Genomic DNA, 21,703 nt, shown 5'->3' with positions numbered 1-21,703 from the left:
TACTAAATTTTAAATGCATCGCCCACTAAATTTTAAATGCATCGCCTACTAAAGGGAAATAATTGTTGGACTAAAGGCAAACTACAGAGACCAGCGTGCTTCATTCCCTCTACCCATCGCGGCGCCCATCAGGGGGCAAATATTTCCATCCAGCCACCCGTGACGCCCACCATGGGGAAAACATTCAGTAATGAGCAATTGGAACTGTGTGCCTTTTAGCCACCTTGATGCTTCTGGCTTCCTTTGAGAAAGGTCGATGTAGACCGAAATGCATCAGGATACTGCCATCGCTTTGCAATTTGAAATAAAAGATTTTCATTTCACCTAATGTGTGCGCCTCACCCCTCTTTCCACGAGAAAGCTCTGTTGTCATGTATTGCGGCGTGGTCCTGCCGCGAGCTACGCACCTCCAGGTAAAGAGCGCCAACAACTGCCCACACTTGGACCAAACTGTGACTTCTGCAAAAGCAACCAGGTCAGTGGCAGCCGCCAGGGACTGGACCTTGGAACTGGTCCCCAGCAAACTCCGAGTTAGAATGCACGGGGATTAGGTGAATGTAGCAACAAACACTAAATTTTAAATGCATCGCCCACTAAAGGGAAATAATTGTTGGACTAAAGGCAAACTACAGAGACCAGCGTGCCTCATTCACTCTACTTATCGCGGCGCCCACCAGGGGGCAAATATTTCCATCCAGCCACCCGTGACGCCCACCAGGGGGAAAACATTCAGTAATGAGCAATTGGAACTGTGTGCCTTTTAGCCACCTTGATGCTTCTGGCTTCCTTTGAGAAAGGTCGATGTAGACCGAAATGCATCAGGATACCACCAGCGCTTTGCAATTTGAAATAAAAGATTTTCATTTCACCTAATTTGTGCGGCTCACCCCTCTTTCCACGAGAAAGCTCCGTTGTCATGTATTGCAGCGTGGTCCTGCCGCAAGATACGCACCTCCAGGTAAAGAGCGCCAACAATTGCCCGCACTTGGACCAAACTGTGACTTCTGCGAAAGCAACCAGGGCAGTGGCAGCCGACAGGGACTGGACCTTGGAACTGGCCCCCTGCAAACTCTGAGTTAGAATGCACGGGGATTAGGTGAATGCAGTAACAAACACTACATTTTAAATGCATCGCCCACTAAAGGGAAATAATTGTTGGACTAAAGGCAAACTACAGAGACCAGTGTGCCACATTCACTCTACCTATCGCGGCGCCCACCAGGGGGCAAATATTTCCATCCAGCCACCTGTGACGCCCACCAGGGGGAAAACATTCAGTAATGCTCTATTACTTACCGGTAATCTTCATTACTCCTGGTCCCGTTGTCCTCGGCCCATTCAGAAACTTATGGAGATAACCATCTTCCCGACAAAAAATAAAAACAAGAGGAATGCTGGGATATCCCTACTGCCCCTCCCCCCGGGAGTATAAAGGTAGGATACCCAGCAGCCCTCCTGTCCAAACAAGCCCAGACAGGAAGGCCGGCCGCCCGGGAGGGAGGGAGGGGCGTATGAATGGGCCGAGGACAACGGGACCAGGAGTAATGAAGATTACCGGTAAGTAATAGAGCATTACCCCCAGGTCCCTTATGTCCTCGGCCCATTCAGAAACTTATGGAGAAATACCAAAGCAGAAAAAGCCGGCCTTCCCAACCCAACAGAAGCCAACCCAGGAAACCACACCAAGGCAGCAACCGCAGAAGGAAAAAGGAAGAACCGGGGAAACCCCAGGCCGAGCCCCCGACAAGAGGGACCCCCACCAGACCAGCAGACACCCAACGAGAGCAAGGGCGCACAGCCAGACGACCAGACAGGCCACCACAGAGGCCAACCAGCCCACCGCAGGAACACCCGACAGCCAACCAGCGACAGGGTGAGCACAGACACCCAAGCCACCACAGGCAAGGGGACAACAGCAGAAGAGAGGCCAAAAAAAGAGAAAGGCCAAGAACCACCAGGGCAAAAAGCCAGAAACGGGCAGGAGAAAACAACCCACTCCAGAACCGGCAGGAGACAAGCGGACCAGAGGAACCAAAGGCCCAACCAAGAAGAACAGCGGAAGCCCACCAGACCCCGACCCGGAAGGCAAGACCGAGCCCAAGGCCAGGGAAAGAGAAAAATCCCAGACACCAGGGAACGAAGAGCAAACCCTAGGAAGCCAAGCCACCAGGTCCCGCAAGACGAGGACACAAGGCAAAGGGAACCAGCACCCCCAGGAAACCCGAGCAAGAAGAACCAACAAGGGCAACCAACCGGGACAAATAGACCCGGAAAAAGAGGAAAGGGAACCGAAGGAACCCCAGGAACCCCAAAACAGAACTCCAGCCAAAGCGGAGGAAACGGGAGCAGGAACCCACAGCCCGAAGAAGGCAAACCCGAACACCAAATCAGGAGAGCAACCGGACGGGCCAAGGACCCGGAGGACCCAAGACAACAGCAAGGAACCCACTAAGGACACAACAACCACAGCCAAGCCAAGCCAAACCAGAAAAAGGCCAGGCATAAAGACCCCAAACAGCCCAAGCAAAGGGCCGGGGCAGAAACCCAGAGGCCAGAGACACAGAGGCAAAACCACCCCAGAGGACCTCACAGAAGCAACCGCAGCCAGGGAGGAAAGCACAAGCAAACCACAACCCACAGCCCGGCAAGACTCAAGGCGGGGCCAGCACAGGGGACGAACCCTGCACGGCGGAAAGCCGCAACCAAGGATACAGACAGGAAGCCAAAGCCGAAGCCAAAGCAACCCGGAGAACCAACCCAAAAGAAGGGAAGGGCAAAGAGGGCAAGACCCCGACAGAGCACAGGCCCGAGAGCCAACAGCCCCGTTGAAGCCCCAACGAACCCCAGCAGAGGCAAGAAGGGAAAACAAGAAGGCAACAGCGTGACGGCCAGAAACAAGAACCAGACCGGAACACACCACACCCACAAGCAACCGGAACCCCACGACACAGGGACCAGACACCCCACAGGCATACAGGGCACCCGCAAAGAAGTGCCCCGCCACCCATGAAACTCCCAGAAGAGACTCCACCAGGCAGCCCAGGACCGCAGAAAGAGCACAACCAGGCAACCCAGAGCAGGACGCACAAACAGAAGGCAGACCAGCCCAGAACAGGAGCCAACAGGGAGGAAGCCCAAGGCAACAGGCCACCACAGAAAGCCACGGCCGAAAGCCAAGCAGAAGCAAACGCAGGCCACAGCAACCAGCACAGCGCGCCTCCCACACGGCCAAGCAACGGGGAGACGCGCAGAGCGACCCCGAAGAAACGGGGAGTCGGCGCCCCCGCCCCAAAGGGCCGAGAAACCGGAACACCGGCCAGGAGGAAACCATGCCACCCAGCAAGCCCGGCAGGCCGGGAGGCAGACCCAGCAGACATCCAGTGAGATAAGAATCCACAGGCCCAGGAGAGGCAACAACAACGGCCACCCGGCACCACCACCAAAACCAGAAGAGGCAGGGAAGAAACCCACAGGAAGAAGCCAATCGCACCCCTCAGCTCCAGGCGGCCAGGCAGAAACCAACCAGGCCAGACCAAGCTACCGAGCAGACAGCGGAGCGTGGGGACAACACACCAACCCCGAGACAAGGAGGCATGACAGGACCCCGCAGCCGCCAGGAGGCCCCAGGCAGTCAAAACAGCAGACACAGGAGGGGATGCCAGGAAACAGCAGAACCCAGCAAAGGGAAGGCCACAGCACCAGAAGGACCAAGCAGGCCCCCACCACGCACCACGCCCGACAACAGGCGCAGGCCTGGAGGAACAGAACAGCCGGACCCAAGGCAGCACAAGCCACCCAAGCAGAGGCAGAGGGGAGAGAGCACCCCAAAGAACCAACGGCACCAACGAGAGGAACCAGGCGAAGCCAAGGAAGGGAGGAATAGGACCAGGAACCAGGAGCCCAAAAAAACGGACAACCACACAGAGGCCAGGACGGGGAGAAACAGGACCCCCAAGCAGGGCAGAGGCCACAACAGCCAGACCGCAGTGGAGGCAAGGCCACCAAGGAAGAATAGCACGGCAGGCCCACCGGAACGAGGGGAGCCCAAAGGAACCCCCCCCCCCCCCACCGCGCAGCGGCCCCAGAAGCATGAACAACGACCCACCAACAGACGGTGCAGAGAGCCGGAAGCAGAAGGCAACCCAATCAGGCCGCCTCAGCAGAAAAAGAAGCGACATCGACACCAGAGCACCAGAGGGCAAGGTGCAAGCAAGCAGGCAGGAAAACCCCAACCACACAGGGAACCCAAGAGCAAACAAAGGCAGGAGCAGCGAAAAGAACCAGACACCACAGAGGCAACCGGGACCCCCGCCAGCCTGCGGCAGCCCGAAATGGAAAGGGCAAACACCCCCAGAGGCGCCAAGAGCAGGGGAACACCCCGAAGAAGAGAACCAAGGGAACAGACCCACGGAACTCCCACCCCCGGAGAACCAGGGCCAGCAGAGGGCAGCGCGGACCCCCAAAAAGGCAGCAGCAGGAAACCCCGAAAGGGAAGACAGCACAGAGCCTGCAAGCAAGCCCCGACACCAAACAGAGGCTCACCCAAAGCCGCACAAGGGACCGGAGGACCGACAGAGGGCAAAGTGCCAACCAACACAGCAAAAGAAAGTGCCAGTCAAGGCAACCCAGGAGGCGGACGAGCAGCAGCCCGGCAGCGAGGAGCCTACAACAAGGACAAAGGCACCCACACCCAGCCGCAGCGAAACAGCCCGGCAACAAGAACAAGGAACGTACCCCGCACAGCGACATACCCAGACCCCTGCACAACAAGCGTACAGCAAGGCCAAAGGAAACCGCACACCCAGAAGGGAAGAGGGCCACAGAGCCACCAGACCCAGCACAATACAGACGCCAAAGAACTGCCAAACAAGCCATCACGGCAGGCAGCAGCCCACACACCCATCCAGACCCGGGCGCAAGAAAGCACACCAGAAAACCGGGACCCAAACCCCCTCGCAGCAAACTCAAGCGCGGCGAGAGGACAGGAGGCCTGAACCAAGGGTGGCAGAAGAAAAGTCGGCAGAGCCAAAGACAAGAGGGCAAGACCGACAGCGAGCCAGGGACAGAGCAGCCCTCACCACAGCGGCAGGCAGCACACCCCCCCAGACCCGGGCCCAAATAGAGCACGGGACAAAGCAGTGCAGGAGCAAAAAACACCCCCTGTCGCACACCCCCAACAAAGAACGCCCACGACGAGGCGAGCAGAGGGGGCGCAGGGCAGCAAGTATCGCAGCAACCAAACAAAAGGAAGCTCAGGACATAAGGAAACCTCCGGGACCAGAGCCTGCAGCCAAGAGGACAGACCAGAAAGCCCCTGCAAACAAGAAAACGGCAGGACAACAAAGTACTAGGAGGCATCCAAACTCCGGCAACCGTTGTACTGACATGCTGGCAATGAGACACAATGACATAGGCAGCACGTATACCATTCCTGTTACAGTCAACACAAGCCGGAAAAGTAGACTGCAAAGCCACACTCCACGAACACACCGCAGGCAGAGAAGCACCAACTGAGCAGCCACCGGGTGTACACACAGAAAAAGCAGCCCGAGATCGAGCAACACGCTCCGAAGCATGCCACATCAGTGTAATCCTTTCATCACTGCTACACGAAGCTCAAGTAAAGTCAGAAAGAGTGGTAAAATTGTGTTGAGACATCCGGCATAGAACACAAACAGCACCTCCGAAGATGTGTTCCGAGGAAGCAGGTGCCGGACCGGCAGCGTTGTACCGAGACACCCAGCCCAAGTGCGGAGATGGACAGAGAAACAGCATTACACACTCAGATAGGGCAAAAAACACCGCAAAGCGGGACTCACCCGGAGCGGGGGCCCGAGCAGCAACAGAAAGGCCCCCACACCAACAGCCGGATCCGGGAACGAAGAGCCAGCGCAGCGCGTCTCCAACCCGGCCAGGCTCGGGGAGACGCGCACAGAGACCCGGAAGCAACCGGGAGGCGGCGCACCAGCCGCAAAGGGCCGGAAACCCGGAACAACGGCCGTGAAGAAGTCAATCCCCACCAGCAAGCCCGGCAGGCCGGGGGGGGAGACACATCAGGAAATCCAACCCCTGCCCGCGAAGCCAGGCAGCCGGGCAGGAGGAGCCAGAAGAGTCTGCACGCCACTCAAGCCCAGCAGGAGCCGGTGCAGCCCCTCATCACCAACAGCATCCATCAGCCATTCTGTCGAAGACAGAAAAAAAGAACAGGAGGGCTGCTGGGTAGATCCTACCTTTATACTCCCGGGGGGAGGGGCAGTAGGGATATCCCAGCATTCCTCTTGTTTTTCTTTTCTGTCGGGAAGATGGTTATCTCCATAAGTTTCTGAATGGGCCGAGGACATAAGGGACCTGGGGGTAATGAGCATTTGGAACTGTGTGCCTTTTAGCCACCTTGGGGCTTCTGGCTTCCTTTGAGAAAGGTCGATGTAGACCGAAATGCATCAGGATACCGCCAGTGCGTTGCAATTTGAAATAAAAGATTTTCATTTCACCTAAAGTGTGCGGCTCACCCCTCTGCCACGAGATAAGCACCTCCAGGTAAAGAGCGCCAACAATTGCCCGCACTTGGACCAAACTGTGACTTCTGCGAAAGCAACCAGGGCAGTGGCAGCCGCCAGGGACTGGACCTTGCAACTGGCCCCCAGCAAACTCTGAGTTAGAATGCAGGGGGATTAGGTGAATGCAGTAACAAACACTATATTTAAATGCATTGCCCACTAAAGGGAAATAATTGTTGGACTAAAGGCAAACTACAGAGACAGGTCGATGTAGACCGAAATGCATCAGGATACCGCCAGCGCTTTGCAATTTGAAATAAAAGATTTTCATTTCACCTAATGTTTGCAGCTCACCCCTCTTTCCACGAAAAAACTCACTGAAACAACCTTTATTTTTTTAGTGAATATACATATATGTGTGAGTCGATTTCAGGCCAACCAAACCAGGTCCGATTAATTTTCAAAACCACCACGAAAACAAGGAACTGTTTTGCCTGCCCAGCAGGCTTGCTCACCAAGGTTGCTATAATATTATATTTTAGACGGTATTATAGACGGTCGCATAATATTAAAGCGCCATTTTTAAGTACATTCCATTAATATGGACTTTCATTATAAATACATATTTACAATGTTTCCAAAGATTTAAATTCACAAATCTATTTTGTCGTACTAATTTGTCAAATGGACAAATCATGGGCAGTGTTTATTGCAATCTTTACTAATCCAATTGGACCATGTGTCTTAGTAAAAGGACCCTGGGCAGGTCCTGCCATTTGCCGATACACGGCGAGATTAACACAAAGGAGTAACATCTCACACATGGTCCAATAGGAATTTATTCGGCAAGTAGGGCATTTTTCTACTTGCTGAATTAATTACTTGCAAGAAGCTCTGGGTGTCCAAGTCTCTTCCTTGATGGGAAGTTTGTTCGGAGCGAAAATGTAGGTTTGCTGGTAACCTAACTTGGACCGCCCACGACATTTCAGGATCTCTCGACCACAACTTGTGGATATATATATATATATATATATATATATATATATATATATATATATATATATATATATATATATATATATATATATATATATATATATATATATATATATATATATATATATATATACATACATACCTTGATGGTATAGTTGTAGTTGATATGCATTCCATTGGTTTGTAGCTTGAAATATAAACACTTGTTAATGTGATAGAAACCACCCTTTGTGCCTTGCTTCTTTGATCAGGTAGCAGTCTTTAACCTTCGGTATAGATCTCTCTCCTGTGACTATTAACTAAAGGGAAAATGCATGATTGATATTTGTCAGACTCTAAGAATATTCTAAAAGTCCTCAAAATTACCTTCTTTTTCTTTCGCTTTTTGGTGGATTTCAGCTTTTTGCCATGCTTGAAAATTGCACGGAAGGTGTCCGGTGACATCTGAGCTGTTACTTTCATTTTCAAACTATCCAGGTTGCCTGAGGGAGGGAGGGAGGAGGGGGCGGGAGAGAGAGAGAAAAGAAATAAGTTGTTGATGTCTACCCATAGTTGGCTTGAACATCATAGCATCTTTTTTGGTACAGTTCTATTCATCTAGCCTCTGTGATTTCGTTAATGATATAGTATTCTAATCATTTTCTTAATCCATCACTTAATCTATCACTTCTATTATCTCACTGATGACATTTAGAGGGCCAGCTCCAATTGTCTGCCCCTTCATTCACTCCAGTTTCTTCCAAGATTATTTGGGTTCTTCCCCTCTTAGTGTGTGTAGCAACACAGTTGCATTGTGTAGATTTCTCTCCTCCTCACCCTCTAAAGTGTGCCACCTCTTTTATTGTAGGACAGTTTATTTTCTTAGGTTATTCAAATATGCAACCTCTGCTCTTTCAGTGGATTCCTACCATTCCTCTTCTGAAGTTGTGGAGCCTCTTTTCACTCCACGAACTTTCCATTGTCTTATCTGCTCAAGCAAGCCTCCTCCCCTAGCATCAGTGGTTGTCTAATCCATAGATTGCTTTAAATGAGTTTAAGGTATCCTGGAACAACCACAGTCCAGTGATGTTTTCCCATTGTATTATTTCCTCCTGATGATGCTCTTTGTATTTGACTATACTGATTCAATTGTTTATCCTTTGCATCTCATTGAACATTGTTCTTTAAATGCACTTAGGTCAGTTGACTGCCATGGTTAATCTTCATGAACCACAGGTGAATTGTGTGCAGTTGTGTGAGCCTTCAGCAGCCTATGTGGTTACTTGGTGTATGTAATGGCCCATACAGCTTGGTTCTAGTTATGCACTTCATGAAAGAACAGAACCCTCTGGAGAAATTAGTAAATTATTGTGCATGTCCCAAAGCATTGTGAAAACACTTTCCTAATTGCTAATGCTCTTTTAGGACCTTTGGAGAAAAACTCCAGAAGGTATGGTCAGATTTCTCACTTGTTTATATGGTTGCTCACCACCTTTATAATATATGAATTGTTGAATGTGCTTGGGAGTGGTGCCAGTCAATAAAGGGAGGGAGCAAAAAAAAAATAACAGAAAATAATTTTGAGCTAAAGGTGTGAGTATCATAGATTAGAGGTGATGTACACCAATGCATTTTCTAACAGGAGTTTCTCTTGTTTGACTCACTGAAGTGACTGGGTTCATTAAAGTATGCTAACCCAGAAGGAGATGAGATCTAAGGAATGAAATTACTGTACAATTTAGCCATTGTCAGATATAGTGAAACTCTAGAATTAGAAAAACATTGGATGTAAAATAAATATTGAACGATGAATATTGACTAATGCTACACCCGAATGCAGGTGTGTGTAATAAAACAACTGAATTTGAAGTTCATGTCATAATACTGTGCTTACATTTGGCTCAATTGCACAAGCACATTATCTCTCTGTATACACACACACTCACCCACACACCCACTCATATATATATGTACATACATATATTTTTTTGGGGACAAATACATATATATTGTTTTCACTGAAAAGACAAGGTTACAATTACATAGTTAAGTATGGTTATAGGGTCCTAACTTACTTTAAAAAAAACAAAAATTCACGTAAAAAAAGAAAGGGTAAAATAACATAGGAGGTCATTAGGATTGCGGTTTTCCGCATCCTCCGGGCCGGCGGAAGTGTCTGCCGGCCCGGAGGATGTGGAAAAACCGCTGCGAAGCCTTGAAAGACCCCCCACCAGATTAAGATGGCTGGGGGGTCAGGAAGACCGTCCGCCGCTTTTACGCCGCAGTCGCCTTACGACCGTGGCGGAAAAGCTCTAATATGGAGGCGGTGTCTAACAGACACCGCCAGCCATATTAGGATGGGGGTGAACAGATGCCTTTCCGCGGCGGCTTCTCCGCCGTGGAAAGGCATACGGTTATTTCTTTGGGGGCCCGTTGCGGGCCCCCAGGGTGACGGGGGTGCACATGGGGGGTACCTATGGTACCCCCCTGCATTTGCATGCCCAAAGCGGCAGGCAACACGCGGTGCCTGCCGCTTTGTGCATGCAAATGTGAAGCATGCATTTTTATCGTTGCGGCGGGTGCTGCTTCAAGCAGCACCCGCCGCAATGTTAAACATACAGGATGTGACCGCCAGGGTGGCGGTCACATCCTAATTTGCACGGAGGGACCGCCGCTGCCCCTGCGGACGGTCCCTCCTCCTCTGGGGTGAAAGACGGACGCAGGTACGTCCGCCATCCTAATAGGGCCCATAGTTAGGTGACAGAATAACTAACATTCAAAAACCTAAAGACAACTGAAACTGATGACATCATCCAGTGAATATGTTAGTGTGTTATGTCTGTTTAAAATCAAAGTGCCGCTACTCAGAAGAACCAGCTCATCACTCAAAATAGCTTGAAAATGAAAAAAGAAAATAGCTTAAAAATTAAAAAAGGTACTTTTCAGGACCATACTTATGCGTTAAATAAATGAAAAAAATATGTTCTTTGTCATTGTTGGTCCCCAACTATCAAATTTGCAAAAAGGAGTAAAAAATGTGCGCCAATGTTTTGCTAATCAAATAATATTTTTGAGCCATGACCAGCGGTTATTGGCTGCAGGGCCTTGTCTGTGGTCAGGCCTTGTGCCCAGCACACAACAGTTGGCCATCCCCCACTGTACACAGCCTTCAACTGTGTGCAGTTGGGTTGCCAGTAAAACCTGGTCTGTGGTCAAAAGCAGTCCGAGGTAGCTTGTGTTACTGTCTGCAGGGGACCTGGCAGTTTGGCTGGATTGTTCCTATTGAAGCAGGACGAACGCTGATTTGGTTATGGCTCGTCTTTGTCTAGAGTGGACGACTTGGTAAAAATGGACTGGAATAGGCCCCAAGTGATTGACAGTGGAAGAGATTAATTGATTGATTTCTTCTATCACCTTATTTGTTGTTGTATTTAATTAATTAGAGCACATTTCAACAGATATGACAGAGATTAAACCATTTGGAGTCCTGGTGAGTCCATGACATTTTATCATAATCCCACTTTTGGACAAGAAACCATAAACGCATCACCTTGCTTCCTCTCTATCAGTGCTTCAAGAATATCGCGTGCCGGCAGCTCTCCAATGCTGTTATCGTCTAGGTCCAGTTCCTTAAGGGTATCTGAATACATTATCAGACTAGAAGAAATAAGACAAACTAAAACATTTAATTTCACAATGCGACCAATGCACAACATGCAATACACAATATTATCTTAGAATACAACTCGCAAATTAAACTGATTACAGTGGTTATAAGAATAGTCTTTTGAGACTTATTACCCGTGTTCGCAAAATGATGGAAAGTCCTTGAACATCTGTTTCATTTTAATTGCCACAATAATCTGTTGCCTAAATCCGGAAACTTGTAAATGTTAATCTGTAAAGTTTTAAATGAGAATTTTTATGATATTTTGTATATGAGATTGTTTTTATGAATTTCTGAAATTCGAATAAAGATTTTTGAATTGAATTGATTGAATAGTCTTTAGTGTTAAGAATCAAAAATGTATTTATTGAACGGGGTGTCCTAACTGGAGCAATTATCAAATGCCAGTGCAAAATAAGTCCAACAGAAGTACCAGCAACAGGGCTGGTATCACATTTGCACAAATCTAGATCTGGAATTAGTGGCTATGGCAATGCTTTAACAATGGCAGTTTCTCTCTTTTTCACACAACAGCAACACATTGTAGGAACTCCTAGTAAGACAAAGACCCATATTACTAATGCCCTTGTGAGGGAAGTGATAATTAATGTGCCGGACAAAATCCAATACTGAGGTGCTTAACATTTGTAGGGTGCAATAAATGTCACATCTTTTGAGTTGTGATTACAAAAATGGGGCATAACGTGTGAATGTGGTGCTCAGTGCACCAAAATCCACTTGTCCCGATATCTACTGGGCCTTTTTCCCCCAGTTAGTTTTAGCGGAGTCAACCTGCGAAAATTAACCTGGCGAATATTTAGGGTAATCGTTTTTTCTGCAAAATACACAATGCCATTTTTTCCGGAAACACGAGTTATTACACATACCGCCATTTGAAAGGTATGCTGTTATGTGGGCCGTAGTGTCAATTAAATTGGCATCTGTCAACTTCAACAAACCGTATATCATTGGTATGGCATGATCTCATTAATTAGATAGATTAAGTACCACTAAACAAAACATGCAGTATCCCCGAGTCATGCCGTTCCTTTCTGTCCTGATAGAAAAATCACGGTGTCTGGCAACAATAACAGCACTATGAGCTTTGAGTTAGATTTTTTTTAAATACTAAAGGTGCAGCTTATCAGCATCACTCCCTGTACTATTCTGAGGCCTTTATGCCATATAAATAGCCACAAGAATGGGACTGCACTTTCTATTATCTGTTGTCTTAGTGATTGAAGGAAGAGTAGAGTGCAAATGTAATAGGACTCACATTGCCCTGCCTCTCTCCTGAATCCAGGCATTTGGCAAATAAGTATTTTTCCTGGGTTGTGGAGTGAGGATTACACAGTAACGCTGGCCTACATATTACATATGTTCACTTGTTACTCTCTTTTCTAAGCTTACTTGAACCTCAAAGTTTTCAAACGTAATTACGTTTGTGCCTTTGCACCACCATGGCTGCCTAGTAAATACAATGAGTTACCACTATTTAGCCAAATTAAGCATTATGCCAAGGTGGGCCCCAGCAAACCCAGCAAGCCCACAATTTGTAAAATACCACCATAATTTATGGGCTAGCATTCTAGCAGGTGTGGTCAGCACTGTGTCATGGATGTCCACAATATGTTAAGAAATACAGCAATTGTGCCACAAACGCCACAACACGCCAGGGACTTACTACCACACTGCCAGGATGAACCTTATGCCAGCGTTGGGTACAATTTTTGTTCAATGAATGCCCACAATAGTGTGACAAGTTAACATTATACTGCTAGGAATGAGGGGGCATGGCTAACTGCCGAACATGGCAGTCGCATAATTGTGGGGCTCCCATCCCGGGGCCCGACATCCCGCAGTATGACTCGATAATACATGACATCGGCCGACAATAGCTAGCATGGACAACTGGTAGACCCTGAGGATTGCATATCTTCTTTGGCAGCGCCCAAATCCTGCACACGCTCACACAGCAATACTCAGACACTGAGGCGGCACCAAAATGGCGGATCAAATCTCTGCCTGAAGCGGAGAAGACATCAGCCTTGCATCCGGACAACGATGGGTCCCGCTTGTCACTGTCCCCCAATAAGCGCCCTCACCTCCAGAGCACCAAAGACGAGGAGAGATCGACGAGCCGGAGGCCGTGGGTCACTGCCAACGACTTGCATCTGAGGCCTGTTTAGGGTTCACTCAAGTGGCAGGATTGGTAGGACTGCATAACACCAAAAGAAAGGTACCTAATGCAGCTGACACACTGACGAAAGACCCTACTTACTGCAGAGCTGACTGGAAGTACCGGGCTGAGCTGACCTGGCCCGTACGCACGGTTCCCCTGGAGAAGTAGGTGAGAGACCTAACCTGAATGCAAGGAGGCTGGACACTGGGCCTATTGCCATTAGCTGTTACGATACAAGGGACACATACGGTAATTGCACCTACCGACTGGGAAAAAGAGGGACTTTCCGAGGAGCAGGAGGCGGACATTGCTATAATTCCCCCCAGCTTCTCCAATGCCTACCAGGAGTTGATGCGCGCGGCCAGACTGTGACGCACTTGTACTGGTTCCTCTTTCTAGCGCCCAAACACAGATTTCATACTCACTGTGCTGTAAACGAACGGGCGGTTGCGGCAGGGCCTGGTACACGCATTGTTGCCAACACGCCAAAAGAATCACAGGGCGATAATACCCACCGGCTGGGTGAGTGAGGGGCCCCCCAGAGGGAGTACACCATTGCTGTGTCCCCGTCAACCGACCCTGGTGCTTGCGGTGAACCAACACGGGCGCCCTAACAGAAACATACCTGCACTTTGATGTGGCAGGGTGGGGACAAACAGGACCCGACCCCCCTCCATGATAGCACTGTAACTATACTCGTATGTGGGCCTATGCAGAACTCATTTTATACAATATCACTTGGCACATATTCAGGTCCTTGACACTCGACAACACTGGGATACCTTCATCGTATAACCACAAAGATGCCTGACTTGAATACGGCCCGCCTGGGACTACCAGTCACACACTAAATATAGTGAGCAGAAGACTATACCCCAAGAGGTGCGCCTGAATGGAAACCAATGCTCAGATGGTATAGCCTGGCAGTAGGAACCCACTGAATAAAGCATTGGAACGGAGCTAGAAGGAAAGCCATATCTCCTTGGGGAGGAAGACTGCTGGAGCGTGCACCTCCCAGTAGCACTGCATTAACCAAAAGTCTACACCATAGTCAATCATAAGCGCTAGATTACAATTGGACTCGCAAAAGGGAGAAATAAGGACACTGAGGACACTAATATCCCCTCCGCCAATGCACCCACAGACATGGTCCCTCCCACCGCAGAAAGTCCACAGCCGGATAAGCTGGACCTCATTTTACAAGAAATACGGCAATCCCGTGCATTAATGGAACAGCAGCTGAGTTCACTAACCACAGAAGTTGCCCTAATCAGAGATGACCACAAAAACCTTGCAGATAAAGTGTGCACCAATAAAGCAGAAGTGCAAGAATTGATCCAGAAGCAGAAAGAACACTCTTCTACACTGGAACGCCTACAGTACCAGATTACATCCCTGCAAGAACGAGTGGAGGACGCAGAAGGGTGGTCGAGCCGCAACAAGGTTCGTATTATAGGGATGCCAGAAAACACAAAAGGCCAAAACGCGATGCTGTTTATAGAATCATGGCTGCGATTACTGATGCCAGCAGGAAGAGTAACTGAAACCTTTTGTATCAAGAGGGCTCATAGAGTTCCCACCAGGAGCAGAGTGCCTGGTATACCGCCTCGTACTAAAGTTGCCAGAGTGCTTAATTATAGGGACCGTGACCAGATTCTCCAAGTGATACAAAAGGGGGTGGTGATGGACGGAGTATCTGAATCAATCAAACACTCACACCCAGTCAAAAGATCTGGGTTTAATCCATCACCGTTCTTTAGCCCACTCTGTCCCCACAAATAACCAGGGATTACCACAATTGTACAGTGGTTTAAAGGTTTCTATTAAATTAGCACAGTTAATTAAAACCATTGCTATAGAGTGTCAACATAGCGCAAGTATTAGGTTAAAAGCAAAAACTAAGAAAACCGTCAAGGTTTAAGTTCCTATACATATAACTAAAAAGGCAATCTTGTAGTTACCATTGTAATCACATAACAGGATTCCAAGGCCTAAAATAAAATAAATTAGTACAGGAATACTAGAGCAATGGACGAAAAAAGTCTCTGATAAGTTTTTTTTGGGGGGGGGCTGGAAGAGCAGGGGCCAAGGAGGGTAAAAAGAGATTCTCCAGGAGTCTCACATATTTTCCAGTCCTTACAAGCACTTGAGTGTCTAAGGAGGTAAAGCAAAGGGCCGATGCCTCCCAACATGTTCTAATGCCCCATTTTAAATATAGGGGTTTTAAAAGAAGTCATCTGGGAGCGTCAAGGGTGGGACAACAGCACAGAAGATGCAACAGTGATTCGGACCTGTAGTTGCACAGTCTGCAGGCCCCCTCCTCACTTGTTGGAGCCCATTGGTTGAAGGCAGTGGAGCGCAGTCCTAGAAGACGCATGAACATTATGTTCTTCCGAGCCACTGAGTTCAAATTTTCTAGGAGGTAAGATTGAGGTACCCCAGGGAGGTATGAGGTGTTCAGGGGAAGCAAGACAGTTGATGTTTTTAGAGCCTGGGTGTCCATCCGGTGGGAAATGTGTCTGGCCTGTTTATTGATAACCTTTTTCCAGACTGTGTATGGAATAGTGTTAGTAATGAGTTATCGATGTCTAGCAATCTTATGACCTTTATGATTTGATGATTCCACGGATTCCCAGGGCTGGCAAGAGTTTCTTTTAACCGGGCTTTTAGGGTGTTGTCTGCTGCTTTTAGTGTCCTTATAAATTATTTCAGGGTATCAGCCTCACAAAAAATAGATTGTCTTTGAAGGCCCAGCTCCAGTCGTAGTCTTGCCCTGTGGATGAAATTCGGAAGATGGAATATTTTGTTATAAATGGAAACCTGGGCGTGGTCGAGACTTGCCGAGCATGTGCCAGGGAAGGCCTGATGCCCATAGTTTAAGGCGGGGAGAAGAGTGGCTTTAATCACCTTCAGAATGGGTTCTGCAGAAGGACTACTCAGGGACTGGTTAAGTCGGGTCAGAGAGTATGTTATTGCTCCAGCTCTCTTTTTCAAGGCGGCTAGGTGAGCTGATTGTCTAGAGGACTCGCTAAACCAGCCCCCCAGGTAATTATATTTTGATGTTTTGATCTTTGTGGGCCCAATGTTCCACCTTAAATTTTTCTTGTTCTTGCAGGGCCAAATATAAAAACCTTCGTCTTTTCCTGTTTGATTTTTAGAGCGTTAGCAGTATTATATTTGTGGAGCCTGCTTAAAGCTCGTTGGAGGCCATATTGTGCCTGGTCCATTATAACAATATTGTCAGCATATTGCAAAATGTGCAGGTTCGTTTTTGGAAGGCCCAGTTTTGGCGGAAGGAGATTGCTTTTCTCCAGGAATGTTCCCAGGTCAGCGGTGTAAAGGTTGAACAAGAGGGGGGCGAGAACGCAACCTTGCTTTAGGCCATCTGAGGTAGGACTTTTTGCAGAGACTGTCTTAGGGCCAGTTTTAACTTGTACCCATGTGTTCTTATGCAAAGAGATAAGGGCTCCTAACAGACTCTGAGGGATCCCCCCTTATCTAATTTCCTCCATAAGGTGTTATGAGACACTTTATCAAAGGCAGTGCTGTAGTCTATAAAGCAGCAATAAAGAGGGAGATGATTTTCTGTGCTGCTTGTTGACTCAGGATAGCTAGAGTGGTGATGTTATCTATTGTAGAGGCCGAGGGTCGAAACCCAGTTTGGAAATATGATAGAATGTTGTTTTCTGCTACCCATTTTTCTAGCGACCTGAGAAGACACCGGGCATATAACTTGGCCTCAAGATCTAATAGGGCAATGAGTGGATAATTAGCTGGAAGAGAGTGCAGTGACAGCATTTTACCTTGGTTGTCCAGAAATTCAACCACCATGCAAGAACTAGCTTTTTACCTTGGGTGGGAATTGGGCATAATGCCATGAATGCCTACTTTTTCAAGAAATAACACCATTACATGAGGCGCAGAGTTTACTGTAGTGAGCAATGAGCAGCATACCATGGATGGCTAAAAGTTGCCAAAAATAACCTTCACTGTGCCAAGGCCAGCATATTATCCTGGTGGGTAGTGGGCACTAAGCTCTTATATATTAACACAGAAGTTTTCAAACGGGGGGGGGGGCTTAAGTGATCTCAGGGGGGGGTGCGCCAGGCTCTGGATAAGAGAAGCATCATTCTTTGTTTTAAGTGATAAGAAATCAGTGGCAGTAAGCCACTTTGTAATGGGCCTCACTAACATATTTTGTCATTTATATCCTGACTGTGAGTGTGTGTGTAAAAGGGGTAACATAACTTAACTGCAATGTTTAACTATGTTAATACATATTTAAACATTGCAAATTTAACAGAATCATTGTGAAAATTGAGGTGGCCCGATGATGTTTCTTTTTAACATGGATGCATGGCACGGCATTAAGAACTTTGAAGACCACTGTACTAACACATGCAAATTAGCCTGCAAAACACTTGTACGCCTGCTGACAAACACAAGTGCTCACATACAGCATACATGATAATGTTTTCTAATACTAATACTGTCTTTCCAGTGGTTGTCCAAATCGTACTCTGAGCTGCTTCACCCCGGGCTTTAAGTGGGCTGATAAAAGGGTGTGGGGGGTGAGGAGGTCTCCAGAATGGGTTGGCCTGTGTAATTAAGGGGATGGCTTTAACACAGTAGCTACAGTTCTGTGGCTCCCGCAGTGTGCAGCCCAACTGGTATTTTGGTGCCTCTCTGAGCTTTCTGTTATTGCATCCAGATATATAACCCAACAACTGATATACACCTAAAACCAGCCAAGACTATTGGCTTTTTCAATGATTGTTAGTTGTTTAAGATAAATTAGAAGCTGAGTTTGTGGTAAATAATTATTACTGAAAACATATCAATTCAGAAATTGTGAAACTAAATAAATATTACTTATGCGTGTGGAAGAGGTAGTGGTCTTCAGAGTGTCTCAATCACTCCTGTTATGTTAATTCTATGTTAGACATGTATGTCCATTTTCTCTCCATATCTCCTTCTTCTGCATATCTTACGCCTCATTCTAATTAGCACCCTGTTTTATCTCTCCTCAATGCATTTCCTCAAATCTCCTTCCCTACCCCCCAACACACACAACACTCCACTCTCCTGTAAGCACTTCATTTTCTTTTACTATTGCTTTGTAAATATTTTGTCAACTGTAATCTTCCTTCACATACATTTGCACAGAATAACAATTGCAGCTGGAATACATGACCATTGTTCTGTGTGCTCTGCAGAGAGGTCAAGGATTGGATGACTATGTATTCACACCACCTTTTTTGACCCACTGACAGGCACTGTGAGAAACTTGCATTGCCTTCAGCCTCATCTCCAGACCTCTCAAATATGGACCTTTATAAACACCTGGAGCTCACTCAGTTCAAAATATGTACGTACACTACACGAAGAAAATACAGAACACAACATGCTGGAAATATTAAACGCTCTTAAGGAGTGGAAGACTAAGTAAAGCATGAAAAGGAACAACATCGTGGACATGGAATCCCTAAACTTTTTTTACATTCATTGTTCAGAAATCAATCAGTGTTTTTACCAGTAAAGTGCAATGATATATGACCTCGTAAGGACCCGTTTGAATGTCCGTTTTTAATTTCTACTAAAGTGGAGATCTAGAGGGACCCGGCCCACTTAAAGCCACGGCTTCTCCTCTTTCCCAAATGTCCTGCACCTGCCATTGCAGTGGGTGCTCCCAGATAGATCAAAGGAGACTCTTTTCCAAACCTTGTAATGCAAGTGGAAGGTTTTTTCTTATACCTGTAAAGCAATAGGTACTTTATGTTTGTAGCAGTGTGTCACAAATTGTCTCTTCCTGGAACAACAACATAATGCTTCACCTCAAGACTGTACTACACAGTGCCAGTGGGTGGAAACAGCAGAACAAAAGTCCCACTGTGAAAACTATTTTCCTTCAACCTTGTAATGAATTTTGGCCAGCTTGATTTTGGAAAAGGAAACACGCTCAGTCTGTTCTAAATCGACATTCAATAAACATGTTTTATTAAAATGTTGTCAAAAAATAAATACAGGGCAACTTCAGCAATAATGTTGCCAGTTGACCTTATAAGAAGACCGCTCCCTGTACCAGGCGCTTTCTTCTATGAATGAAGCCTTTTTGTACCAGAGTGAAAAGGGGTGGGTGTAGAAAAGAATACATTCTGAAGGCCGTCTCAGGGAATATGTGCTGTTTGTCCTCTCCTTCTCTTTGTTAGGAAACAGCATGTGCTACTTTCCCCTCTATTCTAATAAACTACAGGCAGAGTCAGCTAGCAGCAGGAGATAGCTGAAAGAATCAAGAAAGGACTTTAAAGCTGATTAACCTGCCCATCTTTACAGTGGAGTCACTAGAAGTGAATTTTTAAAGGGGAACATATTGGGCACAGTACAGATGAGCATATATATATATATATACATATATGTTCACTAAAAAAAACAAAGGTTACAGGAACGTTATAGTTAGGCTCATATTTAACTTGTACAAAACCAGTAAAATTCAGCAGTTATTGTTACCTGCCCTAACTATAACTTACGCCCCACAATGCACTGCTTATGACCTCACATTTTACATAACTCATGACATGGTCAGTGACATCACAGATGACATTTCAAATTACATGATGCATTACATCATCCAGTGAGTGTGTGTTTTTTCTAAAACTTTATGTGTTGTTAAACATATATACCAAGGTACCACATAAGATATAACAGTATACTTTCTATACTTCTAATGAGTGATACTATTTCTAACATATATTATGTGAGTGGCGGTGTGAGTGTGTGTATATGTCTGTGAGTAGGTGTCTAGGTGCTGATGTGGGTGGATGAGTGGGTGTGTGAGTGACTGTATGGGTGTATAAGTAGGGATATGAGTAGCTGGGATCACTGAAATAATATCGAGTGTCAAAATATCGACTAGCAAAAATATTGTGGACAAAATATCGACAGTCAAAATATCGAGTTTGTATCTACAAACAGGTAAGTACAAAAATATCGAGTACAAAATATTGTTTACAATAATATAGTTGTAAAAAATATCGACTTTATAAAAAACAGTGTTAAATTAAATTAATATTAAAATGTAATTACTAAAATATATTTAAAAATACTTACATTAACTTATAATAATTAAATAATAAATGAAAGTAATAAAACATTTTTTTACAATATTATTTGTTAAAACATATATATATATTAACATACTATAATTAAATAAGATACTAAAAACTGACCCTGAACCCTAAAAATACCCCTTTACCCAAAAACCCAAAACCGACCCTAAACCCTAAACATACCCCTTTACCCAAAAACCCAAAACTGACCCTGAACCCTAAAAATACCCCTTTACCCAAAAACTAAAAACTGACCGTAAACCCTAAAAATACCCCTTTACCCAAAAACTGAAAACTGACCCTGAACCCTAAAAATACCCCTTTACCCACAAACTGAAAACTGACCCTGAACCCTAAAAATACCCCATTACCCTAAAACTGAAAACTGACCCTGAACCCTAAAAATACCCCTTTACCCTAAAACTGAAAACTGACCATGAACCCTAAAAATACCCCTTTACCCAAAAACTGAAAACTGACCCTGAACCCTAAAAATGCCCCTTTACCCTAAAACTGAAAACTGACCCTGAACCCTAAAAATGCCCCTTTACCCAAAATTAATCAATATTATTTAATTACCAATTAATTATTAATTAACAATAACAATAAAGTAAATATATTAGCACATTACCTGTAATTAATTTAATAATTAATATTATTTTACCCCAATTAATTACTTTACAATAACACAAAATTATATATATGTTAAATTTACTCTAATTAATGTAATTAACTAATTACAAATAATTAATTACCAATTAATTACTAAAAAAAATATGTACTAAATTATATTAATTAATTAACTAATTAATATTAATTAATTGTCAATTAATTATTAATTAAAAATATTTACAAACATATATTAATTAATTAATTATTATTAAATTACTTCCCACCCTATTCCCCTATAAACCCACAACCCGCTACAGAATTACATTACGCAATTATTATAAAAACAAAATTCATTTAATAAAATATTTTATAACATTAATACACACTTTTCACACATATTATTACATAAATATACACTATAAAGTATTATATATCATTAAAAATTCGATATTTTTGCTATCTATATTTTATACAGTCGATATTACTTCACTTACCTTAAAAACGATATTTTTGTAGTCGATATTCTGTCCAGTCGATATTTTGTCCAGTCTATATTTTAAAGTCGATATTATGTCCAGTCGATATTTTGGAGTCGATATTTTGTCTGTTTACCGAGTAGCTGTGTGGGTGAGTGAGTGCCTGTGTGAGTGACTATGTTGATGAG

At 45.6% G+C, this 21,703-nt stretch overlaps 1 protein-coding gene across 1 annotated transcript in view; it reads right to left on the bottom strand.

The window, feature by feature from the left end:
* Positions 1–21,703, bottom strand: part of LOC147683215 (uncharacterized) — a 273,042-nt gene that overhangs the window by 49,391 nt on the left and 201,948 nt on the right. The window contains exons 9-10 of the mRNA XM_086943700.1: positions 11,023–11,129; positions 7,860–7,975 (exon numbers count right to left, since the gene is read on the bottom strand). Coding sequence (XP_086799826.1) covers positions 7,860–7,975; positions 11,023–11,129 — 223 coding nt within the window. The remainder of the gene's footprint in view (positions 1–7,859; positions 7,976–11,022; positions 11,130–21,703) is intronic.

This window comes from Lissotriton vulgaris, chromosome 11 (assembly GCF_964263255.1).
Source record: "Lissotriton vulgaris chromosome 11, aLisVul1.2, whole genome shotgun sequence".
In the NCBI taxonomy this organism is placed as follows: Eukaryota; Metazoa; Chordata; class Amphibia; order Caudata; family Salamandridae; genus Lissotriton; species Lissotriton vulgaris.
This window is presented reverse-complemented; position numbering and strand designations above follow the sequence as displayed.